The sequence below is a fragment of the Excalfactoria chinensis genome, chromosome 10 (genome assembly GCF_039878825.1).
Source record: "Excalfactoria chinensis isolate bCotChi1 chromosome 10, bCotChi1.hap2, whole genome shotgun sequence".
Classification (NCBI taxonomy): domain Eukaryota; kingdom Metazoa; phylum Chordata; class Aves; order Galliformes; family Phasianidae; genus Excalfactoria; species Excalfactoria chinensis.
Genome location: NC_092834.1, coordinates 2393484 through 2415857, shown reverse-complemented (window position 1 = coordinate 2415857; position 22374 = coordinate 2393484). Strand labels below are relative to the sequence as shown.

Sequence of the window (22374 nt, the reverse complement as noted above, 5' to 3'; positions counted from 1 at the left end):
AGGAAAAGCAGAGCCCTGTGACAAGACACCTCTGTGGCTGCTGGGATGGGGACTCCGGCATCCCACAGTGGGGTGGAGGTGGCAGCAGGAGGGCGGATGGGGTTTCAGTCCCTGCCTCCTGCCAGCTCCTCACCTTACAACAGGAAACATCGCTCTTTCTGCCTGTGTTTCCCACCTATAAAACCCGCCTCCTTCAAAAGGCACAGGGCGAGTTAATTTGTGCCTGCAGGCACTTCAAGGGCTCTGCATAAAGGCAGCAAATACCTGGCCTGGTGCAATGAGGACGCTGGCATTGTCCCAGCCCTGTACTAACTTCCTCTCCAACCAGGCTTTTGATAGCCTGTTCTTGGCTTTTATTCTCTTTATGGATGTAATCTGCATCGCTGACATCTCAACAAAGATAAAATCAGTCTCCCACATCAGTCATTACCGGTGTTTTCTTCCCAGGCAAACCTAATGGCAATCATTTGTACCTCTCAGCTGGAAAATTCAGGCAAAATGAGATTCAGATGGAGAAGTTGCTTCCAGAAGGAGGGTGAGCAAGGCCTCAACATCGGGCACTTTATGGATGGCAACACAGCTTTGACTCTTGTACAAAGCAGCTCATGTCCATAAGTGCTGCACGAAGGATATTCCACACCACTGCCCACTTCTCTGCTCATCTCCAGCACAGCAGCAACTTCCTTCTATAGCGAGGCTGGATTCTGGTGGCCATTTTAGAGACAAATTCTCATCTTGGTTTCCCAGGTGAAAATCCACTGTAATCCTGCACCAGACAAACTGCTGCTGCTCGGGGGCTGATGTTCAGCTCCCCAAAGAGACTGCTTTGCAGCACTGAGAAACTGCTACCCTTTCCCTTCTCCTCCAATTGCTAACTGGAACCATCAAGTGTATCTAATAGCTGCATTTTTACAACATCAGAGAGTTTTCAACTAATTTCTTCTGGCTCTGCCTGTCTGCTACCTAGAAATCAGCTTTTGTGCTTGGGCTGCACATGCAGCATGTGCACAGCCATCTTGCAGCAGCTCAAAATTGTTTGTGTCAGAACACTGAGGTTTTCTCAATGCTTGGGTTGTTCTCAATGCCTGGGCTGTGCTGCTTCAAAAGAGGACTCCCAGGCCAGCTGGCAGTGCTCGCTGCAGTGTTCACTTAGAAATGAAACAGCAAAAGAAATGGCAAGTTCTCACCTCCTGCCAGCACCTGGGACCCAGGAGGATCACTCAGCCCTGTACAAGCTCCCTTCCTGCTCTGCTCCCTGCTGCTCCCAAGGTGAAAGGGAGCAGGGATGCCAGCACATGGGGACCGCAGGTGCTGTTGGATCACCACAGTCACTATCAAGACCTGTCAGGTGAGCATCAGGGCTGGAGCAGGGCACTTTCCCCATCACCAGCATGAAAGGTTCAATTAGCTCATTCCAGCAGGAGGTGTATAATTTCAGATTCAGGATATCATCAGTCAATAGTTAATGAGTGAACTGATGAGAGCACGCACGATGCTTTAAGTGGACTAGCCTGAAGAGGAGGTGAGTGCCTGTAATCAGGGGTGGATTACTGCCATTCAGAGCACACTGCCAGCTGGGTTTGCCTTCTGAAATGCTTGCCTGGCTCCCCTCACCATGGAGACTGGTTGCACAGAGTATGTGCAGCGGATTTGTTTGGTTTCTTCAGTGAACTCTGGGCTGAATCAGCCTCTCCCAGTGACATTTCAGGACAGATGCTGTTGGGAAAGGGAGCAGCCTGAATTCTCTGAGCATGAATCCAAATGGGGTTTTACTCACACTGGAGCAAGAGGCTCAGATGCAGTGTTGACTGCTAAAGCAAACAGCCTCACTGACTTTCTGCAAATGGCTTTAGCTTTAATGGTGCCATATCCACTGCTGGATATCAGCACATGAGTGATGCAGATTTGTCCAATGAGAGAATGGTGCCCACATCCCTGCATCACTAAGACAGCGCAGAGGGTAAGAGACAAATCTGGCTAACCAACCCATCCTGTGCTCTCTGCTGAGATGTACAGGTAACAACAGAAGTCTGCTCAGCCATCTACTTCCAATGAGGTGCTAAGACACTGCAACTTAAAGCTGAGGCCTCAGTTCAAGGATGCCAAGTTACCCCTCACCTCTGTGGGATACAGAGACTTTCACCTACCTGGAGAACCACGTCTTAAAAAGAAATGCTTTGTTTGACACCATCAGAGAAGCCCGAACCAACCCATCATGTCACCCAGGGACACACAGTTGCTGTGCAAAGCCTATGGGTACCATCACTCTGCAACCGTGTCACCCCTGCTGTGCTCACCTTGTACAACCAGCCTGCCCTGAGCAGTCCTTCGCACCCGAGTGCCAGGTTTGTTCGCAGCACACACGTAGATGCCAGAATGCTGCACGCTGAGGTCTGAGATCATGAGATTTCCTGTCCCCAGCACCTGGATGCCCTCCACGCCAATTGGGCGGCCGTCTGTAAGAAAGGAAAAAATACAAGGGTTGCACACTGGGCCTTTGTCTGTAATTCTCCAGGCCACAGTCTTTGTTGAGGTCCAATCTAAGTTCTTGTGGAGTGGTACCATGCACTCATACTGGGATCTGCCAAGTAAAGTCAATGGGTTATAGCTGATGCTCTTAGCATGGACTATAGTCATGGAGAAGAACTGCATTCTCAGTTAAGTGTTTCCCCAAAGCCACACTTTGTGCTGCTTGGAAAACCAAGGTACCATCACAGCAAACGTGGAAGCTTTCAACACCATGTTTAGGTTAAGATGAAGCTCCCAGAATGCTCTTCAATACAGCAATAAAACCAAATGAAACCGCACCAACTTCTATGAGCCATTGTCCAAGTTCTTACACTGCACCGACCAAGGATCCAACAGAGATGATGCAGAAAGCAGGCAAACACCCTGGTGTGCCTCCCCAGCCACCAGCAATTAATGACTTGTGGATTTCCTGAGCTAGGAGTGATGCTTTTGTGTCTGCTAACCCTTGGTGGATCTGTTTGCTGCTTCTGCAAGCTGTATGAACATTGAATTTTCGATTCCTGAACTCCTGAGTACACAGAATAGCCAGGAGCCAAATTCTGAGCTGGATAGTTTGCTCATCTGCATTGGGTTGGAAGCAATGGGAAGGGCTGCCTTCATCCTGAGTGCTGGGTCTGAAGGAGGATGGCTGGAGAGCAGCAACGTTTTCAAAACGGAAGCGCTTAACATAAAATAGTTCAGCATCAGAGAACTCTCCTTTTTTCAACAAAGCCTGTTTTCACTGGAAACTCCCATCCAGCTCTAATTACAATGTGTTTCATTAGTATCAGGCTATTGCTTTTTATTGTTTCATTGGTTTGTGTTTTAAGACGCTGTCTGACAAAGGCAGCTCTAAATCACTCCTAGCACGTGTCAGGGTGTCTGAGCAGAGGAGCAAGGCAGGGGATTCACCTTACTGCAGCAGCAGTTAAAGAAAGCACGCTTTCCTCAGATGGGAACTGGGAATCCAGCTCCACTCCCACCTTTGCTCATGGAGATGTTTAAGGAGCTTACAGAAAAGAAGTGAGAACATCCTTAAGGATCGCCCCATCCAAAGACCCCATGAGCCCTCCTGATGCGTGTGTTCCCCAGCAGCAGAGTCTGTGCCTTGCACCTCAAAGCTGTGGTTAGGAAAGGGAAACATTCATCCAAACACATTCCTCCCAGGAGCTCTGCTGGTCTGTGCTGTAGTCTCACCCACCTGTTGACCACCATTGTTGCTGGGGTCCATCAGCACCAGAGAACCACAAGAAAGTTACCTTGCAATAGTATGCCTTAGAGCTCATCTTAGCTTTGCATAATAAAGAATATTATGAGGATTGGATCCATCGGATAACTAACAGGCTCTGGAATAGACTGGGAAATCAGAAAGGCAAAGCAGCACTCAGAAAGAAGGGCAAATTAACTATCAAGACATACGGATCCACCTGGCAAGGCAAGGATGGGATGGGGAGCTCATGCCTCTGACAGCAGCATTGGAGGGATCCCATTTCAGACTGGCAGCATCAGGCTACCAGCAAAACACGGTCCTAAAGCTACTGAGCACTTGATAAACATTCCTCCTGTCATGCTCTTTGTATTGTTTTTCAGGAAATTTTGAAGCTTCAAGGTTTCCTTGCTTCATTAGGCAGGCAATGCTAGATCACTTCATTATTTGTACTGCAAAGAAAAATGCCTGGGTCTTCTAGACAGAGAAAAACAATGTCATTAAATGATTAAATGATCACATAGCTGGCCAAGCCACTGCAGCAATAAATGGCTCAGTCATAAAAGGGACAATAAAACATGACCTGTCCCACAGTTAATGAGCAATAAGAAGGAACCATTTCCTTCAAACATCATTTGAACTGAAGTGTAAAGAGGTCTGAATTAAATTCAAATTGAACTTGATTTCATCTTTTAAATTAGACCTTTTGGAAGCCCGTATTTACAATGGGTGTAAAAATCAAATCTCCCTCTTGAGGGAGGGATGGGATCAGCGAAAATGCAAAGCGGCCGTACTTGGATGCTTCACCCCATCCCTGCATTAAGAGACACCACAGAAATGTGACTTGAGTGTCAGTAGATTTACTCTATTATTTATCACGTGCTACATAATTTAAGCACGACAGTCCCAGCCTGCAGCAGATACCCCACACCATGCGAATACCTGCATCGATACTTCCTCAGCCATTTCTCAGGCTCCAAGTATTAATTAGAGGTGTGATGCTCTGAAGAAACGTCTCCTGTCAACCCAGCATCTTTCATCTCCCTGAGGAACAAAGCCCTCCGAGCCCAGAAGCCCCGAAAGAGCTGCTGTTTGATTCCAAGAGCACAGCCGCCTCTAGCAGCCATGCAGGATCCCTGTGCTGGATCAGCCTGTATGTCACTTGCTCACTTGCTGTTTTCCAAGAAGTCCTGCAAGCTCCTAGCATAACTTCGACACTTCTTCTGTCCTCCTTGTTCTACTTGCTTTGAGGGTAAAGAGCTAGATCCAACACTCCTGAACTCCAATGGGAGGGTTGGGACACAAGGAAGGGCCATGCAGCACCACACAGCTGTGATGGGTTTGGAGAATGTATGGAAAGGGCTCTGGAACCCAAACCAGCTCAACCTGAGCCATCCTGAGATCACTTAGAAGGTTTTCAGCTAATATCAGGTCGAACTTCGTAACACTGACCACATATATAAATAATATAAAGCATTTACACGAGACATCCTTTGTACCCAGGAAGCTCAGCAGGTTGCAGAAGTGCTGTGCATTGGACCAATGTCTCACACCCACTTTGCAAAGACTGACATCTATTTTAACCTTGTTTTTTCTTGCAGGGAAACTTGAAGAGGCTTGGATCAAGGAATTAAGACCCTGAAAACCCACCTTCCTGGCACTGCTTCCCATCAACAAGTCACCTCTCCAGGCTTCAAACTGTTGATCATTTACCATGACCCTCCACTTATGAAGCCAAAGCAGAACATTTGAGGGCTGAAAACAAGCCAGACTAGGGGAAATGTCTGCCAGATTATCTTCGTCAATCCTTAACTGAAGACAGATGAAAGACGTGAACCTGACAACTGATGAATAAACTGGAGTGTCCTCCAAGTGGGAGATGCTCCCAGAGAATGCCTGGCTGTGGAGCACTAGAGGCTCCATGTTCCCTGTTGGAGCAAAGGCTGGATGCAAGACGCCTGGGGTTTGGGAGCTGCGTTATTTATTTTTCCAAGGTGTACACGATGCCTCCTGGAGTCCTTTCTCTGCCTACTAAGAAGTGATTGGCACACTGGTACCAATTACCGGGACCTGTTAAAACGTGCCAGGCGATATGAATATGCAACAACACCAACGCCTTTCTTTTATAAGTAGCAAAGTAGAAAGACAGTAACAACTTTCTAATGTTGATCATTTAGGTCTTTTGTGAATTCTTTGTATTGTGCCATAGTAGCCTTCCACTTCTTAGGCACATGGGTCTCCTGCTCCAGCGGACACCGGGCACAGTGGATTAGCATATTTAGAGTACATTGCAACAGTTGACTATTCAGTATGTGAAGTGGTGAAATTTACTCTATTATTTCTAAACACTTACAGGAACGGTGCTCCTGTCAACCAGTCAGCCATCTATTGCAAGCTTCTGTGTCCAATAAGTTACCAATTAATTGGCTCCTACAATTGTTGTATAGTTTACTTCTTGAATGGCTCCCTCTTCAGTAATTTCCTTCCCATTGTGTGACCCTTTCTGACAACTCCCGTATAACGCTATCAGATAATCACTGTCTTTTCTTTCTCGCCTCACTTTTCTGTATCTCTCTAAATAGTGTATTATTCTGCCTTGGTACCTTTTATGGAGGCCAGCTCAGTGGCCTGTCAGTTAAAGGGTAAGGATACATTAAAATCGTCACTCATTCAAAAGGCTTTGCAGTAAGTGCCCAGGATATTCATTTGTGCACACATACAGGTCCAAGCCTGAAGTGCGTAGCCCTGAAAGGAAAAGCCCTATCTTCCCCGAACAAACTCTTAATGATGTTCCATTTCTCTCAGAGCCTGCTCTCTAATGAATGTTGACATTTCACGCACTGCGACACACAGGAATTCTGTTTGTGGTCAGCAGCTACAACGTATTCCCAAGGAAATTAAATTCAAAATTGATGGTGCCACAGTCAAAAACTGGCCCAGAATTTGAATGATTTCCTTCAAGCAAAATACAGCTGCCTTTCCTACTGAAAACCAGAATGGTTTTAGCAAAGGCAAAGCAGGACGTGCAAACGTTTTTATGGCTTGCTTCCCCTTGCAACATGTATCTGTAAGAGCAAAATTGTTCTGCTCCTTTCTGACAGAAGAAATGCCACAACAACAAAAACTGTGAGCAAATGGCTTGAAACAGGCCCTCCAAAATGGCAACACCCCCTGTGCAAAGAACAGCAATGCTGCGACTCCCTCCACCAAGCAGGAGGGATCAGCACATACCATTGACTGCCTTGTTGAAATTAAGTCGGGCCGACTGCCAAATCAGCTGCACCTCTTTAAGACTTCACGGCCACGGGTTTTATCATTTCTGGGAGGGGATGAAGGCAGGAAAGTGCTTCTGAAATCACTGCAAAGAAATGACAGGCCTACAGAGCCATCAGAGCGCCTGTAAGCCACATCGCTGTTGGGACTGGTGAAATGCTATTGAAGATATCGTTGTCCTTTGGACACAGAACATTCACACTGAAGGGGAGGGAAAGCAATGAGCTCTCCTTTCCGTTCAGTAGCTCTAAATCTGCTGCTTTGCCACAAGGGGTGTTTATTTTTGGTGGAAGGCAACGCTGAGCTCACACCATCCAGACAAACCTAGCATGAAGCTATTACATCTTCATTATTGCACTGCTCTATAGAGACAAGTGTTTTGAAGTAGGTAATAAGCACTTATAATTAAGGCAATTATAACGTAGTTTATTATAGTTTAGAGCTAACGTAGAGCTGCTTTGTGTCCAGGAGAACCAGAACAGTGCTAGAGCTTATCTGGGGAATTCTTAAACCAGCATCAATCTGATGGTTATGGCTCTGGGGGAAAAAACAGCAGCAGACAAGTTGATTTTATAATCCACCAAAGGAAGGGAGCAGGCAAGTGTGGAGAAACTGCACCGTTACTGCTGGGTACGCGTCCTTGTGCCCTCACAGATGGCCCTGCAGTGGGACATCACTCCTCCCACGAGCCTGACTTGACCCCAGCATCATGGACCTGAAGCCCCACATCCAGCACAGCAGCACGGGACAAGATTATCCCTGTTTGTTCTTCAGAGCCACTTGGGGTGACTCGGAGAGATTAGCTTCTAAAAACCACACGACCTCGCAGACTGGGAGGCCTTGGGAAACGCTAACTGAACCCAACCCCACAGCACGCTCACAGAGAGTGACAAGCTCCAGAAGACAAATCAAAAGCCATCAGCTCTTTGCTCAGCACAGACGTCTGTTGGGCATCAGAAGCGTAGCTCTGCTCAAAGTATTTCCTGAGCTAGTATCTCAGTTAGAGCCTAAAATAACCCTTGCTTTCAGACTAAGGAAAACATTACATCTTGCTTGTATGATCCCATCAGACACTGGCCCTGGTTTCCATACCGATTAAAGAATACCACTGACCTCAGCAGCAAGCATCTGTTTTTTTCAGAGCTTCAGACATGCTACCTTAAGCTCCCTCTGCTTTTATACAACTCTCTGAACAGGCAGCAAGTTTCTTTCAAGTCTGTTTTACATGGAAGTCATGTTTGTGTATGATTTTGTCTCTCTGGGGCCAACAGTGGTGATGTTTTTGATGCAGCTGAAGGAGATGCTGTCACTCAAGGAAAGATAAAATTACCACCTTTCACGATACATCTACAGGTTGAACCAGCCCACTCCTTAACAGCCGAAAACAGCATCTTGGCAGAGGGAAAAAGCAGAGTGTAGACAAGAAGATAAAAAGCACTTCAAGCCTACAATTAATCACTGGAGGAATGGAAAGAGCGAATCACTTGTTGCTGAGATAGCCAGCGGCACTCCTTCTTTCCCATGCAATGCAGTGGGGAGGCATCCCATCACCCCAGGGCTTACCCAGGCGGCTCCAGGAGACGATGGGCCGGGGGTTGCCTGTTGCGATGCATTCCAGCACTGCAGTCTGATGCACCGTCAGTGTGAGGTTCTCCGGTCCAACGAGAATCATGGGGTCCTTGTAAACGGTGGAGTGGGAACCTGCAAGGACAGAAGCATCATTAGAAGGCATCCGCGTGGCCTTGCAGCATCTGATTCTCTCTTGTTTGATGGAAACACAGAGGGCTCTCTTAATCCTCTACAAATGACACGGCTGGTGCCACCCTCAATGTATTTGGGAAATACATGAAACAAAAGGACTGCAATACCTGTGAGGCAGCTGCACTGTGAGGCAGCTGCATTGTCTGAATGGGTTTTAAGAGGGCACTGATATTTCTGGGGAAAAGTCAGCCATCTGACCCAGCCACAAGCAGCCCTGTTGATCCTTGCGTATGTATGGTAGAGAGTAGGGAACTGCTTTGCTAACTGCAGACCGTAGGGCAGCCATTCCTTGCCTTTTGCAGCACGCCAGTGCTGGTTCAGTTTGGTGTAGCAGGGTGCAGGATGGGCTGCATCACATTGCCCTGAGACAGTCGTGGTACAATCATTGCTCACGGTGCGATCACAAATACCCTGTTGCAAGACAGCAGCACCAATGGGCAGCAGCCCAGGACAAAACCCATCACCCAAGAAGATCAGAGATTCATAGAAACTCCTGTCACAGAAGAGTCCCCATAAAGACCAATGAGTCCATCTCCTGAATCTATATTAAAAGCTGTGGTGCAAGGACCAGCAGCAGCAAAGTGACAAAAATCACACTTCACCAGGCAGGTGAGGAGGCTGGGGACAAAACCATCACCCTGTGTCACAGCTGAACCTCCTGTGAACCCCAGAAAGTGCCTTATTCCTAGGCCGAAGCTCCCATCAACCTTCAGTCCCATTTCATTGGAAGGAAGCAAGAGAGGAATTAAAGGAGGTAACTCTCAGTTCTCCATCAGCAAACAAGAACACTGACAGCCTCCTCATTAGTCTTCATGCTCCCCATTTCCAACCAAAGCTGGGTTGCACTCCAGAAATGCTGAGGTCAAGCGATGCTTGAGGAATTTAAACAATCTGACAGCTGCTGCTGGCAAAAACGCTCCATGAAAAACACCTGCAGAGAAGAATACATGGGCTGACCAACCCCAAGCAGGACAGGGCACTGGGAAGCGGGAGCAGAGGTCTGCCATGGGCAGGGATGCAGTGCAGGGACTGTCCCCCACCATAGAGAAAGCCCATCTGCAAGAGTTTGCCTCTGAGATTTCCTTTCTTCCTGCATTTTGTAGGGTTACCCTGTCAGGGCAGGGGCATTTCACAGCGGTCCAAAGGGCCAGCGTGGATCAGAGCGGCTCGTGTGTTCATCTTCCCTGCAGGAAAAAAGCTCCGAGCTTGTGTCTAAATGGGCAAAATGCAAGAAAAATCACCGTGTCGGTGTGACTTAAGAGCTGACTCTCTCATTGAATGCATTTCACTGCAAGCCATAAAATGTAGATTTTTTTGATGAGAACCAGAATGCACAATAAATTCATATGACCGGTTGGCTAACCCCAAGAGATGTGAAAAACAATACCTTCCCCCTCAGTATCTCAGAGTGCCTTTAAAACCCATGTAAATTCATTGTTCTAAATCACAATAGTAAATGTTCACGCTTAGAATAATACGATATTATCATTGTATTATATACAGATTTCGCTATTTCAAAACACTGAAAAATGAAGCGAATTGTCCAAGGTCACCCGAGAATATCAGCAAATGGGAGCTGAGACTTATAAAATGCTCCATTTTGCCAACAACAACAAAGGAATCACACTCTTTGATTTATATCCCCAGTCCTACACACGCAGTCAGGCTTCAAGGCATGGGATCAGCTCCACAAGTTTGGTCAGACTATGACCATCTCCAGGATTGATGCTTCCACCACTGCCAGCTCCCATAGGTCCCCAGAGGGGAAAGTTGCCCAGCAGGGACACGGCCAAACCCTGGCCATCAGGGAGGAGGCCTCCTCCTCCAACCAAGATGCAGTGTTGAGGTGAAAGGAGTGACACAACGAATGATTCTCATCCTCCATGTTCCATGCTATGTGAGGGGGGTTTCTTCTGGAAGGGAAAAAGCCTCCGCTGATGCTCACGGTGTGCAGGGACTCCGCCAGCAGCAATTGCAGAGGATGGGGAGGTCCCCAGCTCTGTTGGAGTGACAGGCACTTCAGCAGTGATGGCACAGGGCCCTTAGATCTCTATCAAAAGGACGGCAGCAGAGAGAGATGCAGCTCATGCTGAAAAGGTGTCAGCGCCAAGAGGCAGGCAGCCCCCGGGGAGCAGCGCCGCTAAGCAGGCACTTGAAAATAATCAATCAGCAGGGCTGCAAGGCAGGGCTACCGGCAAGAGGAAGGGATGAGCTGTGAGCAGGCTGCTTTCTCCCCTGCAGCAGCCATCCTCCTCTTTGCAAACACCCAGTGCACAAACCTGTTTCACTGAGATTTAACCCACTGCAGTGCGTTTTCAGCAGGCTCAGAGCATGTAAAGGTGCAATTACTGCTGTGCTGCTCACGTGTAGGAACTGAAGCACAGCCCAGGCCCTTCAGCAGACATTTAAATGCTGAGCCTGTATTCATCATCTGAGTGCTTGAAGGAAGAGAAAAACCACAAACATCGCATAGGCAGGAAACCTGGAAAACATCCATTTGCAATGAGGGATGGTAAGATGACAACAGCTAACACTTTCTGTCCTATGAGAAACAATAACTCAGACCAGAAAATTGACACAAAGAACTTCAATGCGCTGCTAATTTACTGTACTTCTCCCTCTCCGTGCAGCCACCATTCACATAGATCAAGAGAACAGGTAGGTAACAGGCATCAAAAGCTCCCGGGTCTTTCAGAACCAGTTAACCTGCTTTCTTTCCCCACCAGAGCTGACAAACACAGCATCACTCACTCCTCAGCTTCTCCCCATTCTGCATGCGCTGCTTTTTTACAGACTGCAGGGGCTCATCTGACACTCGGTGCAGGTATAAGCCTCCTGATGCAGGACCAGCGACCAGGCAGCTGGCTGGGAGGGTGAAGGCAGGCTGTTTGACTTCTAAGATGAGAGACAATAGTGTCATTCACCACTGAGGCTGGGCTGCATAATTTGACTTCATACTTTCCACTTCCTCATGCCACTGAAACATCAACAGAGACTTCTGAATCTAAAAGTGTTTCGAATTAGGACTGACCAGCAACGAAATTCCTTTAGCAGAAGGAGGCAATCTAAAAATCAAGTCTAGAAATTGCTCCACAGGGCTCTAAGAGGTCAGCTTGAGTCCCACATGGATGGCTAATGGAAGACGGGCAATTGGCAGGGCAGTGGAGCGTGACACAGCTATGGAAACACGGTAGCGTATTTGCAACCTCCTCCTTCCTGAACTGCACTCAAGCTCATCACTTCCAGGGGACAGTTTGCATAGTCTCATAAACAGACTGGACTTCTGCACATGCAAAGTGTCAGCAGCACACAGAAGAGCAGCCAGTACATGACTCGGGTCCCTTCCCTGTAGAGGGACCATAAGGCACTGTCAGTTCTTCAGCTTTCAGAGGTGAAAAACCAGTTTTCTGCCAATTGCTTCAGATCTGGATGGAGAACTAAGCCAAAACTCAGACTGAGGTGCTCAGGGTTTTTCCTTTTCATCTTCCAAATGAAAGGTTAGCTCACTCTGGTTGCAGTGTGTAACACTAACAGCCTACAGAACATAATTCCCCTATTAGATAAATAATTGATCACCGTGTGTGCTGCAATTACTTCCAGGGTGGGCATGTCTCATAAGGAAATGATGAGTCTTCCACATTTCCAAAAGCATGTATTTAATGTAAAGCCGCTGTAACTCTTGTTCGCACTGTCCTCCCCCTCTCCAGAAACTGGCACTAATTTGAAGGCTAGGAGACAGATTTACCTGCTAACAAGTGGACTAATCCAGAACAAGGACTTTTGCCTGACAGAGGAACGTTTCTGAGTGCTGTCAGCCTGATGCTCCCTTAAACGGTCCCAGTCTAGATCAGCAACAGGCAGAAAAAGAAGGAAAGGCAGCCAGGATAGCGTGTGCTGGTACTGACCTGACACAGTGAGCCTGGCCTCCCGGCTGAACTTCACATTAGCAATATTGGTGGCAACGCAGTGAAAAATCCCACTGTCTTCTGCTCTCAGTCCCGTAATCTGCAGGACCCCCTTGGGAAGCAGCGTGTATCTGCAGCAGGAGGAAAAGCAGGATCAGAACCTTGCAAGGCAGGACACGACATGAAAGCAGGACATCACATCACGCAGGGAAGGAAGGTTGGATCCCTTCTTTCATCTTCTGATGCATCCTTGGGAAAGGATGGCGTCTGATGGACGGCTACAAAGTAGGTGGTTCCTACTTACCCCATGGAAAGCTTTGGAAGTGTGTTCCTATGTGAACACAGCTGCTGTGTGTTACCTCCCATCAGCTGAGCACAGCAACTGAGAGCAAGCAGAAGTGTGTGTTCCACACTCCAAATGCAACCTTAAAACCTCAAAAACATTAGCTGCGTCTTTAAAATAGATACCATGTGGGCACAGATATAACTGTAAATGTTTCGTATATAGAAAACAGGTTCATTTAGAGCATGCATGCATATACACACACATACGTGTACATACATCATAGGTTGCTTGGCAACTGTGTGTTTAAATTGGCTGTAGTATGTCATTACACCATGATGAGTTAATAATCCATTTCCGCCTGGAAGATGAAGAATATCTTCTTCTCCAGCAGCATATGGTTAAGTGCCTATAACCTGCTCCCTGTGCCACCTTCCACATGCGTGGCTCGGTGTCAGTGGCAGCGTGACAGCAATCAGTGCTACACGTCCCAAAGTTGATTGCAGTCTCTCTGGGACTTTAAAATGCCCATTGTTTTGGATGAATTATACCACAAGAAACCTTCATTTTTGTTAACAATCTGCCCACAGCATTAGAAGATTCAATTCCAAAGCTATTATTCTGCCTTCAAAGCCTCCAAGTGCAAGACTCAGCATACAAATTTATGTACGCTTTATACGCAGAAGTGCGCCAAGCGTGATTAATGCAGAAATCCAATTCAGTTAGTGAGACAACCCTCATCACCCACGACCGTTGGTGTCACAGATTAATCTACTGAGCTAACAATCAAAATCTTCCCTATAACTGTACTCCTATTAAAAGCCTGTTCAAAATCAGGACACCAAACATGAAACCTGCACCTAGGCCACGTCCTGGGTAAGCTCCCTGCCCCACAGGAGAAGCAGTGGGATAAATGCAGTTTGTGATGGTCTGCCTCTTCCTCCCCAGATTTGGGAGTCTCTGTCACACCTGGATCGTGCCACAAGTCTGGCTGTTCTCACACCAGTGACCTGAGGGGCAATGAGGGACATCACCTATCCTGCAACATCTCATCAGGGTGTACATGAGGTGTCAGGCCCAATTCTTCACCCTTCACTCCTGCTGATGCTGCCTCGGACCAGACGCTCTACTCTGCCACATCGTTAGTTCAGCACTTGTATGAGTGAGGAGCCTTCGGAGGAGATTAAATTTAACAAACCAACCATGTACCGGGCTAAAAAAAGCTCAGATGAAAAACGCCAAGAAAAACACAACCTGACAGTTGCAGTTTTCCACTGCAGGGTTGGGCCTCTTGGGTCCTTCTACTATAAGTTCACCGTACCACTGAAAAGGTCAGGTATTGTTCCACTCCTCATGTTTTCTCCTGCCTCCAAAGAACCCAACCACGCGCTGCAGCAGGACTGACATTTCAAGAATAGAGGCTTTCAGGAAAAATATTTACAGCTTCCTGGTTTCTCCTATTCCCAACGCACGGCCATCGGCTGGCCATGGAGGTGTGCTGTGACCCATTGTCTCCCACCGCCAGCCGTGCAGATCCCAAGCTGCAGCTGGGAACGTTGATGTGGAGCACGCGCTTCCTGCCACCTGTTGGGATTAGGGATGTTTCTGACACGAAGGGAGAAGCCTGGCAAACACAGGAAGGGAGGACGTGCCGTCCCCAGGTCTAGCATGGGGGAAGGGGAGAGGTTGGGGTTTCTCTGTAGGAAGATTGCAGGGGAAACAGCAGCACCGTGGGATGCTCTGGTGGCTGTGGTGTAACTCAGTGCTTGCAGAGGTTCAGGAGACACTTGTAAGACCAGAAATCATGACTCTAGCCTGGAAAGAGTTGCACAAAATGGGGCTGCGGAATGATGAGGGATGCCAGAGTTCCCATGAGCTCTGCCAGGACTGCTGGTGGGCTCACCATGCTGGAATGTCAGTCTGGAGAAGGGCTGCCTTCACTCAGGAGATTGCAATGTAAGACTGTGACATGGAAACATCAGCTAAAAGAGCTTAACTACTTCTCCTGTAACACAGGATCACAGAATCATTTGAGATGGAAGGGGCCTTTAAAGGTCCTCTAGCCCAACTCCCCTGCAACGAACTTGGACACCTGCAGCATGCACTATTTCTGGACAGTCTTTAGCCAGAAGGTGCCCAGATAATTCAAAGTATCAACTGAAAGAGCCTTCCCTGGCAGAAAAGGTAGATAAGAGTCTCAGCCCACATCAGTCATGCTGTAGTACAACTTTGTCACCTGTTTCCACCTGTGGACAGAACAGCCTTATGTGGCTCAGACATGCCCTACCTTTCATTGTCCGTGTTGACCGGCATGCGGTTCTTCTGCCAGAGGATGACGGGCTCAGGGAGACCATGGATCTGGCACTGGAACCTTGCAACACCCCCTTCCTCCACCACTGCGTTCTGAGGGTGGATGTGGAAGTCAGACATGGCTGGAAGACACAAAGAGAGACAAAAATCAGAGAAACGTGGAATGATTTGGGTTAGAATGGACCTTAAAGATCATCTAGTTCCAATCCCTGGGGACTGGTTCCCCACACCAGACCAGGCTGCCCAATGGCCCATCCAACCTGATCTTGTGCATCTCTAGGGATGTTGTACCCACAGCTTCAATGGGCAGCAGTGCCAGGGCCTCAAAAACGTTCACGCGTGAAAAGAGATCCATGACCAACTGCTGCACATGACCCTCAAATGCCTCAATTTCCTATAGCTGGCAAACAGCATCATCCTGCATCCACCATGGCAGAAGAGCAGGCTGTTTGAAGCCTATTCTCCTGCCTTGTGGCCAGCGCTTGCTGTACACCTGCACACCGAGCCAACTGACTCATTGTACCTTCTACCTTCCAGCATTCCCTGGCTGCGGAGCAACAGGTTTCAGGCAGCAGAGAGCAGGCTGCCAGGAGCTCAGTAGCTCCGCTCCCCAGTGTTGCTATTGCCAGACCACCCCACAATGAATGACAGACCTCAGTGTGCCCACACAGGCTGCATGCAGACCTACCCACTGCAGCACAGCCACAGCTGTAACCATTGTGCAGAAAGACGCTGGCATGCTGTTAGAGCTACATCAATAATACAGTAATTATTACTATTAATTAATTGGAAGGTGCTGCCTGTTGACTCCGCAATAAACATATTCGAGGCTAATAAACATCCCAGTGGTTATTTAGACTGTGATTCATTGATAGTGCTGCATCTGCAGGAAGATTGCTCACATTATCATATAAAATAAACTCAGAGAGAGTCCCTGCTCCACCACACCAGCCAGAAAGCCCCATCCCCATTACATGTGCTGGGTGTAATGAATGTACCTCTGCTAAGGAACAAGCTGCCCATGTGTCAGGGCAGCTTAATCATTCATCTGCAAACTCCAGTTGGGCTCGGGCAGATGGGAGGTGGCCATTAGCAATCATACATTAAATATGTGTTGCATTAACCCGCCCTGCTCCCCGACCCACGGCTCGCAGCAGATTTGTTAAGAGGACTGCAATGATGCACAGCAAAACCTCGACCTGGTTGTGGGGTTGAGAGGGGTTTTCAGCTACACAGGGGTGGGTTGAGGCCCCCAGCCCCACGTCAGGCTCCACACATTAGCACAAGGCAAAAGATCAGGCACTGATTATTTCCCTTCCCCAAGATGAAAGCTAATGTAAATAGCCCCTCTGGTACGGGGCAGAGCCCAATGCTCCAATGGTAATTTACTCAGTTCCTACAGGTTCAGCCTGGAAATGAGGCTGTTCACATCCCAGAGCACCCAGCCATGTGGGAAGGAGTCCGAAGGCAGCTGGGGTGTCTTGCACAGCAACCCCCAACCCAGGCAACCCCTTTCCAAAGTGGTAAATGGGGGTACTCAAAGCAGGAGGAGCTCAGGCTGGGGCAAGCATCTCGCAATTGAATCCAATGAACCCTTCACTGAGAAATGAACCAAGAATTAAAGAGAATGACACAAGGCTTGTCAATAATGAAAAAAAAAGCAGGGATTCAGATGCCTGCCAGAAAATTGCTTACAAATGTACAGATGCTCAGCACTGAGGTTTTTCAATGGCTGACAGGGTTGATAAGAAGAAGGAAGTGTGAATGAGAACAGTCCCAATGCAGACATTGCTCTGCTGGCTGTAGAATTCACTGCCGTTCCTTTATTTCAATAATATCACCTCTTCCAGGTAAAACTGCAGCAATAACCTCCGCTCTTAAAGACACTAGTATTAATATTTATCATGAATAAAACATGGCAAGCGATAAATAATTCAGTTATGAGGATGTTAAGTAAAATATTACTTTTCAACGACCCTATAATGTGGCTTTGAAGCACGGTTTTATGTTAAATGCCTAGGAAACACTGTGACCCTTGCCAAGACCAGCTGGTTTGCAGAAGATGCATTAAAAATTCATTCACTGAGCTGCAAAATGCTATTTTTAACACAGGTTTACGAGTTTATTTACAGTTGAAGAGACAAAGGCTTTTGTAGCATCTCCTGTGAAACAGCAACCAAACTTCAATGTGAGTGGTTGCCTGGATGCTGCTTTCAGCCAGAAATAAATCTCAGGGTGTGTGGAGAGGAGCAGAACGGGAGCACGGCTGCTTTGCTGGGCATTGCTCACAGGGCCTCCATCTCTGCTAAGCCACCAAGAGTTTTACATCCATCCCAGGTGACTGTAAACAAACCTCTGCAGCAAAGCACTTGCTCATGGTTGTCACCCGTCCTTCAGCAGACTCCTGCTACCAGCCAACACGGAGAGGAGCTGCATGGCAGCCCAGTGGGGCTGGCCAGCAGTCAGGGAGCTGCATCTCATTTCTATGCTAATGCCCATAATCATTGATAAAATAAATACACACGATCACAATACTCCCTCGCACCCGTGAGCTCCTAAGCAGGGAGATACCTGGAATCCAGCAGCCTGCATCACCCATCGCTCTGTCTCAGCCTCTGCCACCCATGTGCCAACAGAGGAAGTGGTGCTGCCCCAGGTCCCTCTGTAGTGTCATCAGGCATCCCATTCATCTGCCCTCTTCCACCTCCATGTGGAGCACGGTTCCATTCACAATGGTGAGCACGGGGTACTCAGAAAACCATAAAGCCGGACCCAAATCCCACAGACACCCCCTGCTCCACACTGATGCTGCAAGCCATGGTGCCTCAGTGCTTCTGCTTGCATCACTCTGGGACTTCAGTCATGGTACACAGAGACTGACACAAAGCAGAGGGATAAAAAACCAAAATGCCACAGAATAAAGCTTGCAGAAGATGGGGAAACATAAAACCATAGAATAGAATCATAGAACCACTAAGACCACAAAGACCACCAAACCACGTCCCTCAGTGCCAATGGTTTTAACAGCCCTTCCATGCCTCTCACATGGGTGCACTTTCCCACCTGGGATGGATACCAGCTGGAAAGTCTAGGACTTGAGGCAAAGGAATTACTCTTCCTCTCTTTTAATCTTGTAGGACCTCAGTTAAAATGGGGTTGGATCATGGGCAAGGCTCCTCCCTAAAGAGAAGCCCTCATCCCAATGCACATCCTGCAGACATGGCTCCAAAGCTGCAGCATCAGGCAGGTGAGCAGCAGCTCTCATCCTCATCCATATTCACAGGGGATTTGCTCTGGCAAACAAGCATGCTGGGGCTCCTCTAATCAAAGAGCAAACACTCTCCCAACCTATCAGCTCCTGTGGAAAGGCCAATGGAATAAAACTGAAAATAGGCATCAAATGAAATTTCCTTGACTCCATGAAAAACTAAATTGAAACCATTAGTGGCCAATCCTTTTTTGCTCGGCACAGCATTAGTGCTAAGCCAGAGATTGACCTAGATTTGATATAGAAAAAGAAAACATTAACTTGGTATGTCAAAGTAAATCCCAGGCTTGCTAGAATCATTAAAACGCAAACATTATTATCAGCTGCAGACACAAAGGTAGGAAGAAAACTTACAAGGTTCAGTGCTAAGCACAGAGTTAGGAGAATACTGGGAAGCCGACCTAGATGAACTGGTCTCAGATTGGGCTCACAGCTGCAGCAGAGCCAACCCTCAGTACCTCCTGAAGCTCATTAAATACCCATCCTGATTGGCACCACAACAAGGCACCTGCCTCAGATCACAGACTGGTTAAGACTGGAAAAGACCTCTCTCAGATCCCCAAGCCCAGCCCACCCCCCACCATGCCCACTGACCAACCACCACATCTTCATGGTTCTTGGACACCTCCCATTCAAATGTGAGCAGAGAGAGGAGCTTCTTCTGCTGTCTCCCAGCCTAAGTCACCTTACCACCACCACGCTGCTTCACCCAACCTTTAAGACAAGATGCTGCATCTTCTTTCCCTGTGCTTTTTTTTTTTGTAATAAAAAGATGCATTTATGTCCTAAAAAACCCAACTCCACCTCAGCCCGGTGGCTGCTCCAGCTGCAGAGCTGCCCTGCGTGTCTAATGATGCCATTGTGCGAGGCTGAAGCTGCCCAGTGCTGAGCGTGAGCCGCTTTGTGCAAAGCAGAGCGTGAATGGCAGCACCGCCCATTTGTCTGTTTAATTCTCCAGGAGGAGCAGCCGCCTTCCAGGCAAGAAAAATCGCCTTTCTCTCTGCTTTGGAAAGGGAAAGAAATCTTAAAGAGCAGCCGTGCTGCTCCCAGCACCAGGAAAATCCCCTCTGCCCCTCATCAGAGGGCTGAAATCCCCAATCTCTATTGTCCGTGCTGGGCCTCAGATCCCAAAAGAAAACAGGCTGCAAGGCTTGGGAGTCAAGGAAGACACTGTGGTGGAGTTTAGCTCATGGAAGAGAGCCCAGAATGCCTGGGGATAGGAAAGAAGGGGAAGCCCATTCCGCTCTCCGAGCCATGCAGATGGAAGGAGGGTCACACTGTTTGCTCACAGCCTCTGCACCAAACACTCCTCTCTGCTTGTTGCTGCCCTTTCCTCCCAGAGCTGGCCCAGGCCCTGCCTGCATTTTGTGTGCTTCTGCTTGCTGTTGTCACACACTGTCAGCCTCAAGCAGACCTGAGCACAGTAACTTAAACGAGGTTGTGTGGATGCTCCCATTGGTCACACTCCTCTGGCTGAGGGACAAAGTTCCCACCTGGCTTTTCTTCCCTGCCTTAAGCCCCTGGGATGGGGATGTAAGGGAGAACACTGAGTTAATGCCTAGCAGCAGCTGCCCACAGGAGGCAACATGCAACAGATATTTTGCAAGAGGGATAAAATCCTACCTGTCACTTTGCACAACTCCAGTCCACCAGGAGGCAAGTTGCTGTAGCTGCAACTCAATCCAGATGCATCTCAATTGCACTGAGATGGTAAATCTCTGATGAGCACTGAGTGCAGGAGTGAGGTTCTGCAAGCTCAGTGACACCCTTTGGATTGCACATGGAGCATCCTCGATGCCCAGTGCCCAGGGTGCCATTGCAAAGCTCTCTCTGAAGCCCAACAAGCAGCCAAGGCTCTGTGCATCCTCTAACCTCTCCTACAACCCACCTACCATGTTATTGAGGAGATGGGCACAAAGCGACACCCACAAACACAGCCCAAACCTGAGGTCCATCCCTATCATGAAGCAGCATTATAAATCACTCCAAAAGACACATCTGGGCAATCCGAGGGACTGAGTTCCTCCCTCCCTTCCCAGCAGTCCCACTGCATGCACCCCACCGTGGCCACGTGCCTTCCTGCACCCTGTCGTTGTGCAGGGGAATCAAGTAATAACCAGCGCCTTCAGCACTCTAAAATTGGTTTCAGGGAGAGGAGTTTCTGGAGGAGAGAGGGAGACTGGGAGAGACCTTTATCGTGCAGTGCTATTGCAGTAATTTTTCAAGACGAAATTGCTCTCTGGCTCGTGACAGCATTTAGTGTATCCTGAGGCGACCATTTGTGAAGCCAAACCTGTGGTCCCGCTGCCCTGCTGCTGGAGGGAGGGGAGAGTATTAAATGTCATAAACAACTCTTAATTTGCTCGGGCGCACTGCATATGGGGCCGGCGATTCTGCGGTTCAGGCGGAGGTTATCTGTCAGCATCACAGCATGCCGGCACCAAGGGTGGTGGCGGTGATGAACCACAAAGGGCTCCTGTGTTTCTATAAGGGGATTTCTCGAGTACAGCAAACCCCAGCACTGCACGAGGCTCCTGGACCCCAGGTAGATCCAGCATTGCAGGATGCCCCCTGTTGCACCCACAGCTCACCGTGCTCTGGGCTACTGCAACATCTCACCACCTCCAAGGCTTTCTCCAAAGCAGATGTTTGCTCTTTGCAAAATACCTATGTGTTATCCCACATAGCATATCCATACTGAAGAGATGGAGGGCACGCTGCCCCACAGCCTGCAGGAGGCTGCAGGAGGTATCATTGCCCAGCACTGCCAGCAGGCAGCAGCCCTGCCAGCTTCCATCGTGGTTTTCCCACTCTGACGCGGACAATTAAGGCGAATTACATGGTTACCATTGTGATTTGTTGCACAATCATGTTTTCCAGCCCACTTCCAAATGTTGATGGTACAAGAGGAAGCTCCCGCACAGCTGTTTTTGGCCGTGGAGCACTTTGTTTGCAGCCAAGCACTCCTGATAGCAAGCACAGACCAACACTCCCACTTGTAGCAGCCCACAGAGGCTGCAAGCCATCCCAGCCCCGCTCAGAAGAGCAGAGCAGTGCCAGGCACTCTCCTGCCCCATTGCAACACCTCTGTAGGAGCATCCCCACGTAGGCAGGTCCCCACTCAGAGCTCCTGGCTGGGCTGCACACACGGCACTGCAAACCCTACAGCCGTGCCCATCTTTTTGGGCGTGCAATGAGCGCACGCTTCATCTCAGCAGCTCAGAGGAGCTCTGCAGCAGCAGAGGATACGGTGGAATTCAGAAAGGTAAAGGACAGGAAGCCCCCCATGGCTGCTGCCCACGGAAATACCACTGGCCCCACTCACAGAATGGGAGCCGGCCTGATTTACAGGCTAATGAATTTGAAATGAGATGCATTTTTTAATGCTTTGCTGCCAGCCCCCATTTTTCTGCTAGCCATCGTTCCAAGAACAGCTTGAATTTTTCAGCATCTGTTTTTACCAGCTCTCCTGTAATTAGTTTACTAATGTATTTCAGCGCGCCTTTGTTATTTTCAGAGAATTGCCTCATTCCCAGTTATCAGAGATAGTGCACTTCAGTCTATAAGGAGTTTGGCCTTTGTTCCCTCCTGGTTATTCACAGGGGGGAAGATGGCTCGGTGAATGACGAGCCTTTCTATCACCGCACATTCTCCATTTAATGTCTTTATACCGGCTCATTAATTACCACAGAAAACTCCTTTCCGAGTGGAACCTGTGATTTATAGGAGACTTGGGCAAGGTGCCATTTTTATCAGGCCGACAGCAGCCAGCCCCGGCGCCGTTAATTCGCTCTGCATTTCCCTTCCTGCTGCAGGGTCGGAGGGACTTCTCCACAACATGGGCTGCTCTCGGCTGTGT

At 48.5% G+C, this 22374-nt stretch overlaps 1 protein-coding gene across 1 annotated transcript in view; it reads right to left on the bottom strand.

Annotated features, from left to right (window-relative positions):
- Positions 1–22374, bottom strand: part of IGDCC3 (immunoglobulin superfamily DCC subclass member 3) — an 83497-nt gene that overhangs the window by 22745 nt on the left and 38378 nt on the right. The window contains exons 3-6 of the mRNA XM_072345984.1: positions 15225–15369; positions 12655–12785; positions 8552–8689; positions 2298–2456 (exon numbers count right to left, since the gene is read on the bottom strand). Coding sequence (XP_072202085.1) covers positions 2298–2456; positions 8552–8689; positions 12655–12785; positions 15225–15369 — 573 coding nt within the window. The remainder of the gene's footprint in view (positions 1–2297; positions 2457–8551; positions 8690–12654; positions 12786–15224; positions 15370–22374) is intronic.